This window comes from Heterocephalus glaber, unplaced genomic scaffold (genome assembly GCF_053883595.1).
Source record: "Heterocephalus glaber isolate CG9 unplaced genomic scaffold, H.glaber_assembly_v1.0 deba00001594, whole genome shotgun sequence".
In the NCBI taxonomy this organism is placed as follows: Eukaryota; Metazoa; Chordata; class Mammalia; order Rodentia; family Bathyergidae; genus Heterocephalus; species Heterocephalus glaber.
The window spans coordinates 5,530,108-5,551,133 of NW_028258369.1; the positions used below are offsets into that span (position 1 = coordinate 5,530,108).

A 21,026-nucleotide genomic window follows, 5' to 3' on the forward strand; every position below is an offset into this window, starting at 1 on the left:
CTTCTACTAGATTAGTTTTTGGTAGATGATGTGAATCATTTGGTCAAGCACAGAATAAAAGGAGGAGTAATCTGCTTGGGCTTTGAAAAACCAGTTATCTGGAAGAAAAGCAGCTGTGCCCCCCCCCCACACACAAATAAGCAAAGATGATGTATGCTTTAATTCAATCCTATAACTTGTAGTGATCAAATCACTTGTGCTAAGATGGGACGGACAGAAGAGGTAGTGGAATGAAATTAAAATACTGTCATTTATAATTAGAAAATTTCTAGGATCTCACATTATTTTGGCAACAGGATCAAAGCTCTCATGTTTCAAGAAGTATTTATAGAAGTAACATCACAGGCATTGGGGTGGACGAGTTTAGCAGTACTGTTTTTACTTAAGAAAACCACAGTCTTATCATACACATCCCTGTTGTGACATCTAGCACAAAATTATTTTTTTCTACTATTGCACTTTCTAACCATCTATGCCTGATTTTAGAATGTTCGCCTGTCCCTATTCCCAAAGAGTAAACAGGTCATAACTCAAAGCATATGGCTGTTTGAGAGGCTGATACATTTGATCAAATATTTCCCTTCCTCCAAAGACAAGTCCTCTATCAATACAACTGTAAACAACTACAGTAATGCCATTTTTAGTTACATATGTTCATGCAAGTAGGAAAAGGAAAATTTACATAAATGAAATATCAAGTGAGTAAAAGCAAGTAACTGGTATTCACAAGCAGTTGTTTGTAATATGAATCATTTAAGCCACTGGTAAATCTGATTAATGGAATCAATCTCTCTCTCTCACATTCTAATTTTTTTTAATAGTAGTGGAGATTAAACCCAACACCTTCACACTGAGCCATCTCCCCAGCCTATTTTTATGTTGAGACAGGATCTCACTAAGACCCAGGCTGGTCTTAAACTTACAAATCCTCCTGCCTCAGCTTCCTGGAGTTCTGGAATTATAGCCATGTGCTACCATACCTGGCTTTTCAATAGAATCTTACTGTGAAATTTTTCTTATAAAAAACTTTTTTAAAGAAGTAAATTAACTTCTCTTTTGCATGAATCTGGGCTCTCAAATGTCTGAACTTCATAGAGGACAATATATAAAATGAAAATATGGTATGATTAAAGAAAAAATATTTAGTGAATTTTTAAAGCACAAAGGCTATATCCATAAAAAGCCTTACATAAGAATGCTCATAGTAGTTTTACTCATAATAGCCAAAAGTGGAAACAATTCAGATGTTCATCAATAGTACAAGAGAAGAAATGGTATAATCTACCACAAAATACTACTCAGCAATGAAAAAGAATGAATAGTGGGGGCCAGGGATTTAGCTCTGTGAGAGAAGCTGAGCCAGTCCCAGCACCCGGAAGGAATCTCCCTGCCTGCCATCCCAAGCTCCTAAGGCAGAGAAGGGGAGCCGGTCCCAGCACCCGGAAGGAAGCTCCCCCATCCCAAGCTCCTAAGGTACAGAAGTTCAGCTGGTCCCAAAACCCGGAAGGAAGCTCCCCCACCACCATCCCAAGCTCCTAGGGCAGAGAAGGGGAGCAGGTCCCAGAACCCAGAAGGAAGCTCCCCTACCGCCATCCCAAGCTCCTAGGGCAGAGAAGCTCAGCTGGTCCCAGAACCCGGGAGGAAGCTCCCCCGCCACCATCCCAAGCTCCTAGGGCAGAGAAGCTCAGCCGGTCCCAGCACCAGGAAGGAAGCTCCCCCACCACCATCCCAAGATCCTGGGGCAGAGAAGGTGAGCCGTGTAGGCGCCAGAAGCACCCCCCACCCCCGTGGAAATGAGAAGACATGTAAACAAGCCTCAAAAACAGACTTCTGGATCACCTACAGCAACCCCAAAGGGAAACCAGACGGAACAATCTGATACTCAACCACCTGGACTCTCTGACCTGGCAACAAAAGAGGATCTGGGAAAAATGAAATCAGAAATAATTACTCAGATAACAGCAAAAAGATTTTACTCATGGTGCAAGACATGATTAATAAATCTAGAGAGAACACAGATTAAAAAATAGAGGATCTGAGGAACATGATGGAATCCCAACATAGGAAACAAATGGAATCCACAAAACAGATGCAAACAGATTTCCAGGAGATTAAAAACTCCATCGAAAGTCTGTGCAGCAGAATGAACCAATGTGAGGATAGAATTTCAGATATGGAAGAAAAGATTGCAATTAGTGACCAGGAAAAGAAAAATTGCTTTAAAATTGTAAAGGAACACAAGAAATCAATCCAGCAGCTGCTAGATGATACAAAGAAGAATAACATAAGACTGATTGGAGTCAATGAAGAAACAGGAGAGAGTGCAGATGGCATAAAAAACTGTTCACAGAAGTGATGGCAGAAAACTTCCCAAGGAGGGGAAAAGAACTTGACATACAGATAAGTGAGACATATAGGACTCCAAATAGCCTTGATCAAAATAAATCTACACATAGGCATATAATAGTTAGGATTCCAGAAATCCAACAGAAGAACAAAATTCTACAAGCAGTGAGAGAAAAGAAACAAATCACATACAAAGGAAACCCCATCAGAATCACAGCAGACTTCTCAATGCAAAGCCTCAAGGCAAGAAGAGCTTGGAATGATGTATTTCCAGCCCTAAAGGAAAACAGCCTCCAACCCAGACTGATGTACCCTGCAAAACTATCTTTCAAAATTGATGGAGAAATAAGATACTTTCATGACAAAGAGCACCTCAGGAACTTCATGAATATCAAACTGGCACTCCAAAAAAATTTAGACAATACCCTAGGATTTAGCTCAGTGGCACTGTGCCTGCCTCACAAGCACAAGGTCCTGAGTTTGATCTCCGGTACCAGAAAAAAAAAAAAGAATGAATAGTGTAATATAAGCAACACAATAGAGAGACTTCCAAAATATTAAGTGAGAGAAACTGAAAACAAGAAGTATATGCTGTAGGAAACCATTTCTATAAAATTGTAGAATAGGCAAAACTAATCTATGGTGACAGACATCAGATGAACAGTTGCTTTTGCAAGGGAGTATTGAGTGGAAAGGGACATAAGGTACATTCTAGGGTGACAGAAAAGTTTTGAGTCTGTGTCCTGATAAACTGATTGTTTGGTATTCTTAAGATTTTAATGTTTCATGGTAAATTATGTAAATCATATTCGAAAAGAAAAGCACACTAGCCAGGACATATTTGCAGTATATATTTCCAAAGAAGTCATATTTAGAGTATGTAAGGAATGCCTGCAAATCAATAAGAAAAAGACAACCTAACAGAAAAATATAAAAAGACTCGAACAAGCACCTCACAAAAGGAGACATTCAAATGGCTATGAAGCATGGGAAAAAGTGCTCAACTTCAGTCATCTAAGAAATGCAAATTAAAATCACAATATTATGCCAATATATAAAATATAAAACATGGCAAATACCAAGTGTTGGTGAGAACATGGAGCATTTATACATTGCTAATAAAGAGTAAAGATTAGTAGACCCACTTTGGGAAACTGGCAGTATCTACTAAAGCTGAACATACTATGGCCTAGTGATTCTATTCCTAAATACATACCCAACAGAGATATATGTTTATGTTCAACAGAAGACATGTAAAAGGACTGTCAAGGTAGCACTATTCACAAGAGCCAAAATGTGGAAACAACTCATAAGTAGATATTCAAACAGTGGGGCACATTAACACAATAAAATACTATAGAAACAAAGTAAAACCACATGGATGTGTCTTACAAAGATAACAGTGAGCAAAAGTAGCCAGACCAAAAAAAAACCGGACATATATGTAATGCTCAAAAATAAGAAAAACTCATCTCCAATGGTGGAAGCTATGGTAATAGCAGTTTTCTGGTCCTGGGGGATGTGGAGGTAGTTTCTAGGAGACATGAGGGGATGTAGTAATGTGCTGTTTCTTGAACTTAGTTCTGACTACACTGGCAAGTGTTTATGTTGTGCAAATTCATCAAGCCATTCTGTTCAGTTCAGCTGGGTTCTGTGCACTTTTCTGCATGCATGTTACACTATAAGAGAATTTGCACTTAAGAAAGAAAAGTGGGCACTAAATATTTTTTATGATATACTTACAAGTTTGTTTCAAAATGCCTTGAATCATGACAGGATATCATGTACCTCCTCACAGAGGTACATAACATCATCTAAGAAGTAGCATTAGGAAAACATAAAATTTAAAAACAGAAATTAAATATGCTCAGTCTTTAACAATTTACAAAAAATACAGGGGGCAGAGGAACATGCTTAAAGACACCACTAGGATGTAATCAGCAAAGTCCAGAATGAGGAAAGTTCTACAAGACAAAAAAACCAATGTCTTTAACAAAAAAACTGAGAGGATGAAAAAGAAAAAAGAGAGAGTATATTAACTACCATATACTGTAGACTCTGCATTCCAATTCAAAAAAGGGCTTTTTAAATTTTAAGTGCATTCATAGGTCAGGCATGATGGTACACACACTTGTAAGCCCAATACTCCGGGAGGCCAAGGCAGGAGGATTGCAAGTTTGAGCCCAACTTGGGCAATTTAGCATGACCTTGTCTCAAAATAAAAATAAATAAATCAAAATTAAAAAAGGCTAGGAGTGTAGCTCAGTGTGAAGGTCCTGGGTTCAATCTTCAGTACCATGAAAGAGTGTATTCATAATGTGACCAAGGAAATATGAATATTTACTGGATATATGATGAAATGAAGGAACTGTGAGTTTTACAATACTGCTGTTATGCTGAGTGAGCCTTTGTCTTTTATAAATGCAAAATAGAGTATAGATAAAATAATAGTATTTTCTTCATAGTAATCAGAGAGGTGGGAAAAAGGAATAAGATTAGCCATAGCTGAAGGTGACTGCTACATGGAGGTTTATTATATAATTTCTTCATATATACATTTTTTTTCCATAATAAAGTTTTAAAGAATACTACAAATCCAACTTAACGTAAACAATCAATTGTATAAACGGCAGGCAACTCAAAACTGCCCTTTACTCCAACAACAAGCCTCTTCCTAAAATAAACACAAAATTTTGGAGCATTTTAAAATAACAGGCAAACACAGGATTTGTATTGCCTTGAAGATTTCCCAAAAACTTAACAGAAATAAAATTTCTACTGGGCAATACTCTCATGACTTCAACTGAATTGTTTTTAATGCCCTTGATCATAGCCCTGCACATGAATTTTAAGTTAATGAAATGTGCTCAAGTTGAATATCCCTTATCTGAAATACTTGGGGGGACTAGATGCTTTTAGGATTTCAGGTATTTTGCATTTTAGAGTATTTTCATATGTATAATGAGATACCTTGGGGATAGAACCCAAGTCTAAACATGAAGCTCATCTGTGTTTCACATATACCTTATACAAATAGACAATATTTTTAGTGTGCCTACATTTTGATTGTGACCCATCACATGAGGTCAAGTGTGGAATTCTCCACTTGTGCCTCCATGTCAGCACTTAAAAAGGTTTCAGATTTTAGAGCATTTCAGATTAGGGATGCCCAACATGTATCTTAGGCCAGAAAAAACTTTAAAAGTATCTTCTTTCCTAGTTTTAAACCTAAGAAAAGATGACAGATAACTTTATGCTATAAGAATATTTGGAAAATAAAATAACACTAAATAATAAAAGATTGCTTCTCTAATAACAAAGCCCTCTTCTCTTCCAGCTATGTTGATAAGTTGGGAGGTGGGGGACACGGCAACAAGATCTGAGGTCCCTAACTGCCCACCTTTTTAGAAATGAGTAATTGTAAAAACTGCGGGTTTTTTGGTTTTTTTTGTTTATTTGTTTGTTTTTTGGTACCGGGGATCAAACTCGGGTCTTTGCGCTTGCGCAGCAGGCAGTGAAACCACTGAGCTAAATCCCTGGCCTTAAAACTGTGTTTTTTAATAAAATTACTATTAATGTCTTTCATCAGCAAAGGGGCACTTATAATTCACCACTTCAACCCTGTCTTATTCATGTGTGTAAATGTGTGTGTGTATAATAGATTAAGTATCTGTGTGTAATACTATATTCAACCTTTTCATTTATTATGCCCTACCTATTTTTCTATAAGTAACTCCCCCCCGCCATGGTGGAGACTGAATCCAGAGCCTTGTGCATGCCAGGCAAGTGCTCCATCACTAAGCTACATTCTCAGCCCAAGCAACACAATCTTTTTTGTTTTTGAGACATGGCCTCACTAATCTAAGTACTGCTACACAAGAAATAAATTTATTAAAAGATGAAATTCAAGAATGAACTTTAGGCTATTTTCATCACTGGCCTGGTTCGCTAGGTACAGAAGACTATTTGGATGTTTGAGCATACTGTGAATATTTCATCCACAGAATATAGAGAGCTTTCATTAGAACAAGAGAGAGAAAAACCTATAGTCTAGAGAACAAAAGCTCAGAGTTCCAAGTTTTAGTGGCCATGTTTCCCATAGGGCTATTGTATAAGAAGAGTAATACTATATTTTTTCCTATTCACAGATGGAAAAGAGTAAAATTTTGCTTTATTTAAGCCCAATAGCAATAATCTTGCATAGGTTTCAGAAAAATGATACACATTTTACAGTGGGATAATGAGGACCATTAGTTATTAGAGAGAACAAATTATTCTCTTTCAACTCAACAGACTTATTCATTCACTCATTTAATAGACTATCCTCTCTCTTTTTCACTGAAATGGCCTTCCCATATGGAACACCTGCCCATGCAACATGCCACCAGACAGACTTCAGGAGGTATCTTGATGGGGGAGAAATAGAGAATTTCCAAAGTGAAGCCACAGGATAAAACCAACACTTGATGCTTGCCTTTCATTTCAAGGAAAGCAGTATAAAAGCAATAGAAAAAGAAAAGGTAGTTGAAAAACATAGTTGCTCTCCACAAAAGAGTCTTAAAAATAAAAAATCATGAACTTAATAATTTTCCTAAATGAAATTATGCCATTATTCCTGATTTCTGTGCTAAAAGGACAAAGTATCAAACTTCACTAAAGTTTCAACACTGTAACACATTTCATTAATCAAAGATAAAAACTGCATTAAAAGCAAGGGGATTATTTTATGTCTGTGATTAGGCAGTTGGAGGGCTTATATTTTATGTACACATTTGTACACTTCAACTTATTTAACAGTGTCAGTTCACTAACTGCAGTTTTTTTTACATAAATAAAACAGATTTAGAATTTTAAAAACAAATTACAGTAATTTTATGCCTACAGCTTGCACCTCTTAGAAACCACATACCCCCTAACCCTCCCCTTACTTTACCACCATTTCCCCATCTCCTCCCTCCCTGTCTCTAAAACCATAAGACATAGGAGAACTGATAACGGGACCTCAACACCCAGAGTGAACAGCCACCCTAATTTTTTACTTGGAATGGAAGAACAAAGGGTACAGACAAAAATTCAGCTCCTGACTAGGGCAGTGTAAATGCCTACTGAGATATGCCTGGTCTTCAGTGTTTTATACACATCTTCACGGTAACCAGCATTTTCAAGCCTGCACTTCATTAAATACCAAACCTCTTATGAGAAAAGGGGAACAGATAAAGGGCTAAAAGATTTATTAATAGCATAGATGAATAAGTATATATACTTCAAGGGCCAGCAGGGAGTAGGGTAGAACAGGATGAGTAGGAGAGGAGGACAATAATGGCAACTTCAGTGTAAAAACTATTGTCGAGTGGCAGAAATGAGAAAACACTTGAAAAGGAGGGGCAGCAGCAGCTCCTCTATGACTCAGACACATTCCCTTCCATTGGCTGGATTTGGGTAAATGGCCCCAGAGAGGGGGCCACCCAGAATAGTGCCTATACAGCCACTCTACCCAGACAGCCTTCTGATGACGGAAGAGATGGACACACAGTGGGACCATGTGCAAGTCTGCAGGGTTCCTTCTAGATTGAGATCAGTCAATAAAAAAACACAACATGAATCCTCTGAAGATGGAACCCATTAGTCTAATACAGGCTTTGAAAATAATTTACAAAATCATTTGGATTAAAATTAACTTAATAAGGCAGTACAGCTATGATAAAGTTAACTTTAAGTCAAAAACCGCCCACCACAGGGACTTGGGGCATAGCTCAGTCGTCGAGTGTGCTAGCATGTGCAAGGTCCTGGGTTTGGTCCCCAGCAGCTCCTCCACAACTAATTTGCTCCTTGTTCAATTTATAAACAAAACTGAGCCAGGCATGGTAGCACATACCTGTAATCCCAGCACTCTGAGAGGCTGGGCCAAGAGGATCCCAAGTTGGAGGCCAGTTCAGGTAACTTAGCAATGTACAAAGACAATGTGTCAAAATAAAAAATGAATAAATACAAGGGGCTAGGGAAATAGTTTAGCGCAAAGGCCCTGGTTCAATCCCCAGTATTGGGGGTAGGAACACAAAAATGATCCTAACTATGGCCTCTGGAGGAGTCTGGTCTCCTCTCAATAGGACTAGTCTTTGCATCAGGTCTGTCCCACCAGGAAGGCTCCATCACCCTTTACTGTCCAGTTCTTTTCTTGAAATCTGGTGTTCCATACTTCCTTGTCTCAAATGTCATTCATGAGACATGGCTTTTCCTTCTATCCCCTCTAGTATTTGGCAGCTGGGTGAGTCAAATACAAAGCAAGAAAGGACAATGGTTTGTCTTCAGACCAGGTTCTTGACTTTACAAATAAGAAAATTGGGAAATACACACTAAAAAAGTATTTCTGCTCAGAGGTTTTCAGTGGAGAGCATGGGGGTGCACAGGGAGAGTGGTGGGTTCTGAAGATGAAGCTCCTCATGCTTCACATCTATGTCATCCCACTCTTGGTTGAGAACAACTTTCATAGCCTCTCAGCCATGCTATTTAATGCTAATAGGAGACAATAAAGTTTAGCACAGTGGCTGAAAGTACAGCCTTCAGTAGAACCTTCAAAACCACAGAGAGCTCAGTTAAAATCCAGTCACAGCTGAACACTTCCTAGCTATGTGACAAGACTAAGTTAGTTACCTCTCTAAGACTTAGCATTCTTCTTTGTAAAATGGAGTTTACACAACATACCCTCAGGAGATTGTCACAGGGACTGAATGAGATAAGATATGCAAAGTACTTATCAGAGCATCCAGTAGAGTAAGCACTCAATGTATGGGAGAGAGAAAAAAATGAAGCTAAAACATATCATGCATTTATAGTCCCCTCCTCCCAGCTGAGGATTTATAAACATCATCAAACACAACTCAACTTGGAGAATACATTATATGATTATTTTGGTAGCAGGATTTTATCTTCCTAATGATGTTTTGCTTCGGCAAATGTCAAAAAAGAGTTTCCACTTCCACAGCAGACACTGATGGGATAGTGGGGATGGGGGTAGCAGGGATGAGCTGAGAAACACACTGAACGGGGGCAGGATGAAAAATAATGTGACTTGATAATCATCTATGGAAATTCAATCTCATTCCACGAACGCATACTGAGTGCTACCTGTGTGCAAATCTGTGGACTGGAGGAGTAGGGACACATTTATACGCCCATCTGAAAGGGGGATGGGAGATGGTTACACTACCACTCAGTGAGTACCTTTCTGCACCAGGCCCTGTGCTACACACCTGACACGCATCTTGTTTCTCCTTCAGCCATTCTACCACTCAAGAACCAAGTGTAGACCAAGGTTTGGAGATTTGTAAATATCAGAAATAGCATTAAAACCCAAGTCCCTATGATACCAAATCCTATGGCTTACATCAAACATTTTAGTGAAAGGAGGAGAATTTTCAATGAATCGAGGACAGGAATGAAATATGCCTTATTTAGGGGATCACAGGCTAGAATAAATAAGAAATAAGACTAGAAATACAGGCTGGATCTAGAAGGTTAGTCTGTAATTGTCAAAGTGAGAGTCTGTGAAATGCCAGTGACATCTAGACTTGACTTCTAGACAGTGAGAAGCCATCTGAGAACTTTATTAGGCAAGGTCTACAAACGTTCATCTTTGCTTATCACAGAACAGGGCAATGTAAATATGTGCTGGTTGTCAAGAAATGTAGTCTGGTTATATAGTTATAAAATATATTTCCAAGCAAAAGATGACAATAACACTGATACAGCAAAGGGGTGACACTGCAGAAAGTCAGAGAAATACTGGGGTCTCAGGACTGGTTGGCACCGCCCAGGATGATGATGATAAAACAAGAATCAGTCGATTCCTACAGTAAGTTCAGTTTTAGAAAAAATTAAAATGTAAGAAAGATACTCAAGGGGAACCATGAGAAACCTAAAGTATAAATAATTTAAAGAACAAAATACAAGCTAGATAATGGGAAACGAGGAGACAAATCCTTTACAAATGGGAAGCGGTCCAAGAGATGGAGGGAAGTAGAAGGGAGAGGAGGGAAAAGGGAAATCAGAAGAATTAAGGTGTTTTATGTACATGTACTAACTCCCCACGATGAATATTATCATTATGTACTACAAACATACTAATAAAAATAAAAAATTTTAAAAAGAATTTAAAAAACAAAGGGAAGCAAGGGCCAGGGATGTAGCTCAGTGGCATAGCACCTGACTCGCAAGCGCAAGGTCCTGAGTTTGATCCCCAGTACCAAAAAAAAAGGGAGGGGGGAAGCAAATATTAAAAATTTTGTTTTAAAAAGTTGTGTTTTTTCATGTTACATGAAAATGCCTGTAGAGATAAACAAGATGAATCAATTCCCTTTTTTTTGGAGAAAATTATTCTTTTTTTTTCTTTTGGTACCGAGGATCGAACTCGGGACCTTGCGCTTGCAAGGCAGGCAGGGGCACCACTGAGCTAAATCCCCGGCCCGAGAAAATTATTCTTTTTTTGTGTTACTGGAGATCGACCAAGAAAATTATTCTTTTTTTTTTTTTGGTACCTGGGATCGAACTCGGGTCCTTGCGCTTGCGCAGCAGGCGATGAAACCACTGAGCTAAATCCCTGGCCAAGAAAATTATTCTTTATTGAAAAATACCAAAAATACTGACGGACTTCAAAAGCAATTCACGGTTCCAGAATACAAAGTACTTAAAACTTGTTTGCATTTCAAACAAAGTTAGCATTTTTGTAAATCCAATTTGATAACCTGCCTAAAACTATTTTCCAACTTTATTATTTAAGGAGCTGCACAACTTTTAAAGTAGGTTTTGGGAGGCAGGCAGGAGCTCAGGGACAGAATGCGCCTGGGGCTGCACAGCAGTCTACAGCAATATCTCACAAGTGCAGTGTTGGAAACAAAAGTGCTGTAGAAGAATCTGCCCTTCAGTGTCAGAGAATCTTGTGAAACAGTGTTTCAGAAGACAGCCAGTTTTTCTTATAATCCACATATTTTCATTTACGATAGCTTTCTTTCTTGTTGGTACCAGGGATCGAACTCGAGTCCTTACGCTTGCAAGGCAGGCAGCGGAACCACTGAGCTAAATCCCCGGCCCTTAAGATTGCTTTTTGAAGAAAATATTTTAAGAATACCACTGTAATTTAGTATCATCCAATAATTAAATTTTTAAAACTATAAGAAATAAATGAACTGTTACCATCAAATGGTCTTTGCTGAGCTGTAATAATTCTATGCTTTTTAAGATGCAAAAACTTAACATGTATGCAAGTTTAATTTGAAACCACACAAATTATGTTTGTAGCCTCAGATAGTAGCAGTGTTCACTTTAATCACTAATAGCTTAACTGGAACCGCGATCTATTCATTCCACCAACTAGGATAGCAGCACCAAGATCTTCTAAAATTCTTTATGTATAAATCTTAAGTCGTTATTCAAGTCCCATTCTTTGCATGCTCCAATTCTTGTTATCTCATTTAACATAAAAGCAACAGGATGTGGAGAGTTACTATTTGCTGTATTAAAGCAGTTATACAGTGTCTTGTACTGTCAAAAAGCAAAATACTGTGAATAGCAGCCTTTCTTCACAACTCTAAAAGTGAGGCTGCCAAGCACACACTGCTTGGCATACTCAATTCCTTATTAATGGAAGTTCATTAATTAAAACCATAACGATATAAACACAGTGACTATAACGGTGCTTAAAATCTCCTCTTCATTCACTTTTGCCTTCTCTTTCTTCACTGGACATTTACTTAATAATAAGTGTCAACCGCATAGTAGGCACGCGTTTACAGAAGCAGCAAGCACTATATGTGGAGCACATAGTCTATGAAGGGAAACAGTAACCAAACTTGTATAAAAACAAATGCCTAAAAGTATGAATAAAGTACCAGACACAATACTGTGTCCATAAACAGGAGTCTCAACAGTCAAAGGAGGACTGCATATACCACTGTCCCTGTGAAGGTCTACACACGCTTGGGACACATACCTAACCATGTTGCAATGAGGGCTGCATCAATTCCATCTATTGGTTCACATATCCGAGCCACAACTGGGTGGATTTGTTGGGCTAGGTAGTACTGGGTGTCGATGGTTAAATTATCTTGTTTCTGCAGCAGTTCAGGGGCATAGGCTCTCTGACTTGCAGTGAGGTTTGACCCATCCTGAAAGAAGATATGGCACAGGACAAGGTGTGAGCAAAGCAATCACATACCCTGGCTTGGTCAAACAGGGAGACAACAGTTTAAATTTTATATATTAAATTTTAAACACCAAAATGTCTTTTGACAAACTGTCAACCATTTCATATATATCTCAGTAGGAAGACCAAGAAGAACTACTCGGTCTCAATCTCATTCACCATCCAAGAATGTAAGTCCAGCATGTGTTGTATTCTTTTTTTTTCCTGTCCAAGCATAAAACCAGTAATATGGCACTGACTAGATTAAATAATTCTATGTGCCACATCACAAAAATACATTGAGAAGATCTGGTTATAGTCTAGTTAGAAAGGGTTTTAAAGGGGTGGTAATAATTGCTTGGTGTGGTGGTGCCTATAATATCAGCACTCTGGGAGGTTGAGGCAGGAGGACTGCGAGTTCAGACTGAGAAACAGCAATTTAGCAAGACCCTGCCTCAAAATAAAAAGGGCTAAGGATATAGTTTAGTGAGAAGGCCCTGAGTTCAATCTCTAGTACCAAAAAAAGAAAGTAAAACTGATCCACATATAGCCCTGCAGTGATGTCCCCACCACCTGTGAATTAAAACTTCATTATAGGGCCGGGGATTTAGCTCAGTGGTTTTGCCGCCTGCTGCGCAAGCGCAAGGACCCGAGTTTGATCCTCGGTACCAAAAAAAACCAAAAAAAAACCAAAAAAAAAACTTCATTACAATACTGGATCAACATCTAACAACTCACTCCACTCTTCTTCTCATCTAAAACAACAGTATTTAATATTCAGACTAGTAAATGGTAACCATTCACAGTGCTCAGGTGCTCAGTATAACAGATTATAATGTGAATTCTATTCTTTCATGCCTGCTACAACCAGTTTCTTCTCATCTCAGCACCTAGCCCAAAGCAACCTTACACACTGCTGTTTTTACCAGAAGTCAGAGGTAGGTAGGGACCTCTCTCTCCGGCTAGGCTCTTAATCCAAACAAACTGGGCCCATTTATCAACTAAGTTCTACCTTTTTTAAGATAGAATGAAATACTGAAAAAGAAAGCAAACCTCACATTTAGAAAATTTGCTTATTCTCTCCAACAGTTCATAGTACAGTAAAAGAAACTGGGCAGAATTAATCAAGTTTAATTGTTACCCTCTTAGAAGCTGGAATTGTTAGCAAGAATAAGGGAATGACTGATGAGAAAAACTGAAAAAAATCCTTGGGCAAAGTCTTCATACACCTCACTGTATTCATACTGTCTTTTTACACATGAAATCTGATTGATTCATAGAATTGTAGCTTTGTGTTGAGTTTAATAATCTTTAATGGTGAATTAAAATTGAATTTGTAGAAGCAAAATATTTTTTTAAAAGGCACTTGGGGAAGCTAAGCCTTTCTCGGAATATGCTAAAGAAAGTTAATAAAAGGAAACAACTCTGTCTATCTATCTATCTATCTATCTGTAATTTTTTTTGGCACCAGGGAAGGCAGGCAGCGGAACCGCTGAGCTAAATCCCTGGCCCAACAATTATTTTTTAAAAGCAAGTAAGTTAAAGCCCATTAGCAATGATGGGAAAAATGCTAAAAATACATCAAATTATATTATAATTTATTAGTATTAGTATTTTGAGCCCACCTATATCAGTAAGACCAAGAAGAAATCATAAGAAGACCAAGAAGAAATGATAAGACCTGATACTAAGATGTCAAGGAGCATAAGCGTGACTTAAATATTTTCATACCTGGGATTGAACTCAGGACCTTGCACTTTCGAGGCAGGTGCCAGAACCACTGAGCTAAATCGCCAGCCCTAAGCTTGACTTTTAAATTCACCAATCATCCTATTTTATAAGTTACCATATGCCTCCATTCCAGGTTAAGCCAAAATATAATTGTGGCTTGATTTCATCATTAGATGCTATTTCACTGAACCTATATGATTTTTTTTTCAAAGTTGTATGCCACAATCTGCTCCTTTCATTAATAATCTAAGAGCTTTTCCATGTATGTGAAGACACAAGGGGGAAAAAAACCTAGTCTATTTACCAAAATCTTTTTTTTTTTGTACCGGGGATCGAACTCGGGACCTTGCGCTTAAGAGGCAGGCCCCGGAACCACTGAGCTAAATCCCTGGCCTGTACCAAAATCTTTATTTGCCTAATATGAAAATTGTTTTTTTGAGATGAAACTTGTCAGAGGCAATATGCAAAGCACATTAAGGGCTTGAGCGAGTCAGACATTTATGGAAACATTTTCCTGCAGGAATTGGCTTTCTCTAACAGTTCTTAATCAAGGGTAACCCTAGGAGGGAGACAGAGTCAAGTGCTGATTCCTGTCCATGTACTTATATCATTTGTTATGTATATCATCTACAGTATGTTGCAGATATTAACAGACTACTTTTAAATTTTTACAAGGCTCTGTACTTTAAGAATGCACTGATTGTAGTTCAACAAAGATCAATCATGCTGCAATGAATTTTAAGGTTTCTGTAATTTTTACCGTTAAAAATACAATGCAGTAAAAATTAGGATAAAACTCTTAATAATAAAAGAAAATTTTATCCAGATGAATTATACTTTAGGATAGTTAAGCCATACCATAGTAATTTTAAGGAATCTGGATAGAGGTTTATAACTCTGACTTTTGAGAGTTAGGATAAGAGCTCTTCTTTGTTCCAATTGGTGTCAAGTGCTTTCAAAGAAAAAAAGCCTACTCCTCTATCCTACTTCTCTTCCCTACCCCATGTTTGTAGCATGCTACTCTTAAAAGAAATTGGTTAGCAGTTTAAATCTGTGTTCCAAAAGGCCTAGCAATTCCTTAGAGGTGCCTCATAAAACAGGGAGAAGGCAAGCAGGTTGACCTTCTCCATCAAGAGAAGAGGAGAAGGAGATGGGGAAGGAGAAAGAAGGGCAAGAGGAGAGGAGGAAAGGAGGGAGAAGGGGGGGAGGGGAGAGGAAATGGATTGGTGCTTTGTTTTCTTCATAAAGTATGTCATTAGGACCTATCAACTTTCTCCATATGATCAGGCATCTCATATTTTTTCAAGTAGTTATTGTGACATAGGCTAGGACAGTGTATTTACTCTCTCATTACTCCACTGATACAATGCAAAGTGCTGCAAGAAGAATGCTAAATGACTACTGCAGGACTGATGAACTGAACTTTTACACATTTCTTTCTTTTGTTTTTGGTACTGGGGATCGAACTCGGGTCCTTCTGCTTGAGCAGCAGGCCGTGAAACCACTGAGCTAAATCCCCAGCCCTTACACATTTCTTTCTTTCATTTAATGTGGTGCTAAGGATTAAACTCAGGGCCACACACATGCAGGCAAGCACTCTACCAGAGAGCTACAACCCAGGCCCCTGACACATTTTCATTCAAGATAATTTAGGGTTTAAATGGTAGCTACTGCTCTAAACCTATTTCACCAAAATAATTTCAGTGAACCAAAACACTAATCTTAAATGCTTTATGAAACTTCTAATAAAACATGCCACATCTCTGACTAATGTTCTTAAATGTTGCAAAACTAGTCAGACTAAACCATCTCTTTATAGGATCAATTATTTGGAAGACTACTAAACACACTGTGGTGATCTGGATTTTATTCCAAGTTGCTAAATGGTACAAGTCTTATGTATTATGATACTTTTACCTGACAGATGACATATGACACAGTATCTCCAGCTTTCACCTTCCTGCCCACTTGAGAATTTATCCAGAGGGCAACATGTACATGAGGTAAGCTTTTTTTATCAGGGTAATCCTGGGGATCCTTTGTCAATGCCTAAAAGAGAAAAAAGAAAAAGGGAGCAAAAAACATTAAAACTCCTTTCACAAAGCTACACACTGAACACATCTTCACTAGAATCATACTAGCCACATAAACATAAAAATGACAGAAGCTGTATAGAAAGCACACACACAGAATCTTTTTCAAAAAATAACTTTATTATCAAACACACACATACAAAAAATTAAAACCATTCAAAGAAGAACAATGCAAGGGGGAAAAAAGCAGAATAATATTCAAACACATTAGAACTCAACCAAAACAAAACTGAAAAGCACTTAAAACATTTTTGCATATAACTTAAAAAAGCATTCAAGCACCAACAAGACACCAGAGGATGTTATTTGTTTCAGAAAGATCCCCAAAACCAACACTGAACAAATAATGATCTGGAAAAAAACTCCAGTTAGTTAGCAGACTCCACATAAGCCAAACTTCTCCCCAATTTAAATCTCGATAACAATCATATGACACGCGATGGAAACATAATCCGAGAAATGTTATTGGGTCATTTCACCCCAACACACGGAATCTTTAAACAGTCTATCCTCAAGGCTTCTCTCTCCTTTGTTTAGATTTTGTGTTTTTCGGTTTTTTTTTTTTTTTGGTATCGGGGATCGAACTCAGGTCCTTGCGCTTGTGCAGCAGGTGGCGAAACCACTGAGCTAAATCCCCGGCCCTCTCCTTTGTTTAGTAACTAACATAACTAGATGCAACCTTAACAAAAATAAATAAAAGTTTATGGGCCATATTGATCAATATTTGAATATAAAAAACCAAGACTATAAATCCAGTGTTGGATGCAGGCTTAAGAGTATCTCCAAATGTTTGGAATTCTCTCAAATGAATTAAGCGTTGGGACTGATGAATAATAGTTACTCTAACTTAATGATCAGTTTCTCATAGGCTCCTCTAGCCTAAATAAATCCCAAGGGCACCAGAAATCACTGGATTTACTCCTACTGTCAACCTCTACAGAGACAGAATGACTTTGTAGTAGAAAGTAAGCCACATGAGAGCAGGAATAACATCAGCCTTGTTCAACACTTTACTCACAGTGCTCAGAATGTGGCATGATGTACAGTAGCAGTCAAATGTTTGCTGAATTTCACCCATTCTGCAATAATTTGCTAAATTAAATACTGTAAAGTACTACTTAATAAGATGCAGCTACTGCTATTAAGTCATCAGCTACTAAAAGACTCCCTCCTCACTGGACACCCCCCCCCAAGAACTCCTCCACAATAAACTACATGCACCGTAAGGAAGAAGTAAACAAAATGTCATGGAAAGAGTTTAAAAAGGTAAAGATCATTCCCATCTGAGAGCAGAAATCATGGAAGATAAAAACAAGCTAGTACTAAAAGGAAAAACAAGATTTCAAGAAAAGGTAACAGGTATATGAATATTCCACCCAGAGAAAAAAGGGGTAAGGGAAAAATACTGTCTTCTAGGCTGGAACTCAACGTGCACAAAGAGTAGGAGGATGCCACCTGGCTTTGTTAAGGGGTAGGTTTCAAGAGCGAAGAGGAAAGATGGGGACCAGGGTGCTGCTTAATGAGTTTACCTGTTCTCCAAGTGTGGTCTGTGGATACATGGGCAATCCCAATATCCTTTCAGAAGATCTCGAGATCAAAACTATTTTCATAACAATACTGTTTATACTGACGATGCAGAAGCAACAGTGGGTAAAACTGCTGGTGCCTTATAAATATAAATCAGGGCAGCAGCACCAAACTCTGCTAATAGTTGTTGTATTATTCTCTACCATAAGGTTTCAAAACATTTATTTAAGAATGTCTTTGGAGAAGCAGTAAAAATTAGTAATTTTTAAAGCTTTCAATCCTTGAGTAGTAGTCTACTTAGGAAGAAAATACAAGGCAAATGTGAAGAAACAAGTTTGCTCCAGAAAAAGCTCTTGTGTAATTATTTTGAGTTGCAATCTAAATTAGCTGTCTTTTCTAGTGAATACAATTTTTATTAGTGCATATTAATCATTCAGAATAATGAATTTCATTTTGGTGTATTCATATGTGCATACAGAATACAATTTTTACTTGAAAAAAATGGACAAACTATGCTACTCTGACATGGATATCTGGTAAACAATTTCTCAAAAAAAAACTAAACAAGCCTGCTACTTCAAGGAAAAAGAAAGATAAACATTCAACGATAAAATTCAAGCTTTTAAGTATAATAAGAATCTTGGAAAACTTATTTCCACTTCTGTGAACTTGACAGTTTCCCAACACTTAAAGACATTTCTGATATAAGAAGAAATATTTAGAAATGTGATTTTTGATGGTATAAATTAAAATGTGCCCATTTGGGAAGACGTATATAATTCAGGTAAACAACACTTAACAAATGACCAATCCATAGTGCAAGGAATGCCTCACATGGGTAAAATATCCTTTCAATGTACAACACACACGAACACATTTTAATATAAAAGAGGATAAACTATTCATTGGTACAGTTTCAGATTCCACATTACAAAAAATCTTTAAGAAAATACCATCTGTATAGTTTTAATGTAGGACCAAAGAAGAATATACACATACAACTCTCACAAAAAAACTACTAAAATACTTCTCCTTTTTCTAAGTATTTGTGTGAAACTGAAATTTTCTTCTATTTCAACCAAAGCTGCATATCATAACAGACTGGAAGTAGAAGCTGATATGAAAATCCAGATGCCTTCTACTAAGCTAGACATTAAAGAGATTTACAAAACTGTAAAATGATGCCACTCTTCTGACTAATTTCTTTTCTTTTTTATTTGGCTAATTTCTTTGTTTTGTAATATATAGTTATTTTTCATGGAAAGTGTTATTTTAAAATAAATTCTTGAATTTTTACTTTAAATAAAAAATAAATAAATACTTGAATTTTTAACACACTATCAGCATAAATCATATAAACAAAAGTCCTTGGAGTGTTAAACTATTTTAAGAGTATAAAGGTGTCCAGAGACCAAGAAATTTTTTTTTTTTCCCTTGGTACCGGGGATCGAACTTGGGACCTTCCGCTTTCGAGACAGGTGGTGGAACCACGAAGCTAAATCCCCGGCCCTCAGAGACCAAGAAATTTGACAACTGTTGTGGTAGAATAAAGTCGGTCCTCAAACATGGCCGCACATTTTCAAATTATACACACTTTCTAAATTTTATACTCAAATAGAAGAGTGTCTAGGAAATTTCCCAAGTATCTGAATCTCCTCCAATCTAGATTATGGTAAGTCTTGATTGACTTAGATGGACAATACTAGAACTCTTTAATCGACATAACTCTACTTAAGAAAACCATTTTCTTCTTCAATTGACTGTTCTTTGGTGCAATGATAAGAAATTCTGAATTTCATCTGACACACTTTCCAATTATTAGATTGAGACTATTTAGGGATTTTATATGCTAGATTTAGAAGGCTTCATCTAAAAAAATGCTTCCTGGTAATTTAGGCTCAAGTTAGCCAGGGCTATAAAAATCAGCTGTGAAGTATTTTGTATTACTTTGTAAAATATATTTAAGCTAAGATTGCAGTAGTTCAGAAAAATCACAGTCTGCTTTTCAGTTGCTTTTGGCAACAAGGGCTAAAATCCCTATAAATGTAAATCCTACCACTTTACACATGCCTCTACCTTAATCTAACCTGCCATTTTCAAGCCCTAGTGACATCACCTAAAAAAATGTATATATAAAACCAGCAAATGAAACACCATCCTGCCATGGTACCATCCACAACCAGTCACACAGATTTTTGTATTCCACACTTAAGCTGAATTGCTTCCAAGTTTTGCATATTCCAAGTATTCAGATAAGTGCTGAAGATTTTCATAAGGACACATTAACTTTCACATATGAAGTTTACTGTAAATAGGAACAGAACTACAACTATGATATAGATAGTATTATCAGAACTTATTGTACTTACATCAAAACTGCAGAAATTCTTCTTCATAAAAAAAAAACTATAGGACAGTAAATACCTTTAAGAGATCATTAAAATCTTGAAAATACAAATCTTGCTTTCCTTACTCAATTTATCCCACAGTCTATAACTGTATACATAAGTACTACTTGTTTGTTGAATGGATGATTAAATAAGCAAACAAATTCTTTCATTTCTCACAATAACGATTGGCCAGCAACTATGCTAAGGAAAATATGGGGAATATAAAGACAATGAGTGAGTTTTGGTTCTGCCACAGAAAAATGTATGTACAAGCTCTAACACACTAGGCACAAACTGTTAACTTTTATTATTGAAGCTGAGTGATAGGCACACAGAGACTCACATTACTATCTCCACTTTTGGAAATTTTGATAATAAAAACTTCAAGTAATAAAACAATGTAGACTATAGGTCAGAATGTAGAGACAGCAGTATGTCTATGACTCTAGGTTTCTTCTTGCATATTGGTAATATGAGAAGATGACAGTGTCAGCCCACTACCCTAGAAGATGCATGCTCGCTGTTATTTTGTCAATAATATAGTCACACTCAGACTGAGACTTCCAAACTCATTACTGGATCCCTTTTTGATACAGAACCAGCTTCTAGGGAAGTTGACAGGATCAGACATACAATATGTAGAACAGATGTAAAATCTGATTAAAATAAGACTGAAGTCATAACTATTATGAAAATTTTTGCAAGAAATAAAATAAAACCTAGCTGGGCATGGTAAGGCATTTCTATAATCCCAGCATTATG

General features: G+C 37.2%; 1 protein-coding gene across 4 annotated transcripts in view; it reads right to left on the reverse strand.

The window, feature by feature from the left end:
• Pola1 (DNA polymerase alpha 1, catalytic subunit) overlaps window positions 1–21,026 on the reverse strand; it is a 303,336-nt gene that overhangs the window by 156,329 nt on the left and 125,981 nt on the right. For all 4 annotated transcript variants that reach the window (XM_004872235.3, XM_004872234.3, XM_087193611.1 and 1 more), the window contains exons 31-32: window positions 16,172–16,303; window positions 12,332–12,506 (exon numbers count right to left, since the gene is read on the reverse strand). In XM_004872235.3, the coding sequence (XP_004872292.2) occupies window positions 12,332–12,506; window positions 16,172–16,303 (307 nt within the window). The remainder of the gene's footprint in view (window positions 1–12,331; window positions 12,507–16,171; window positions 16,304–21,026) is intronic.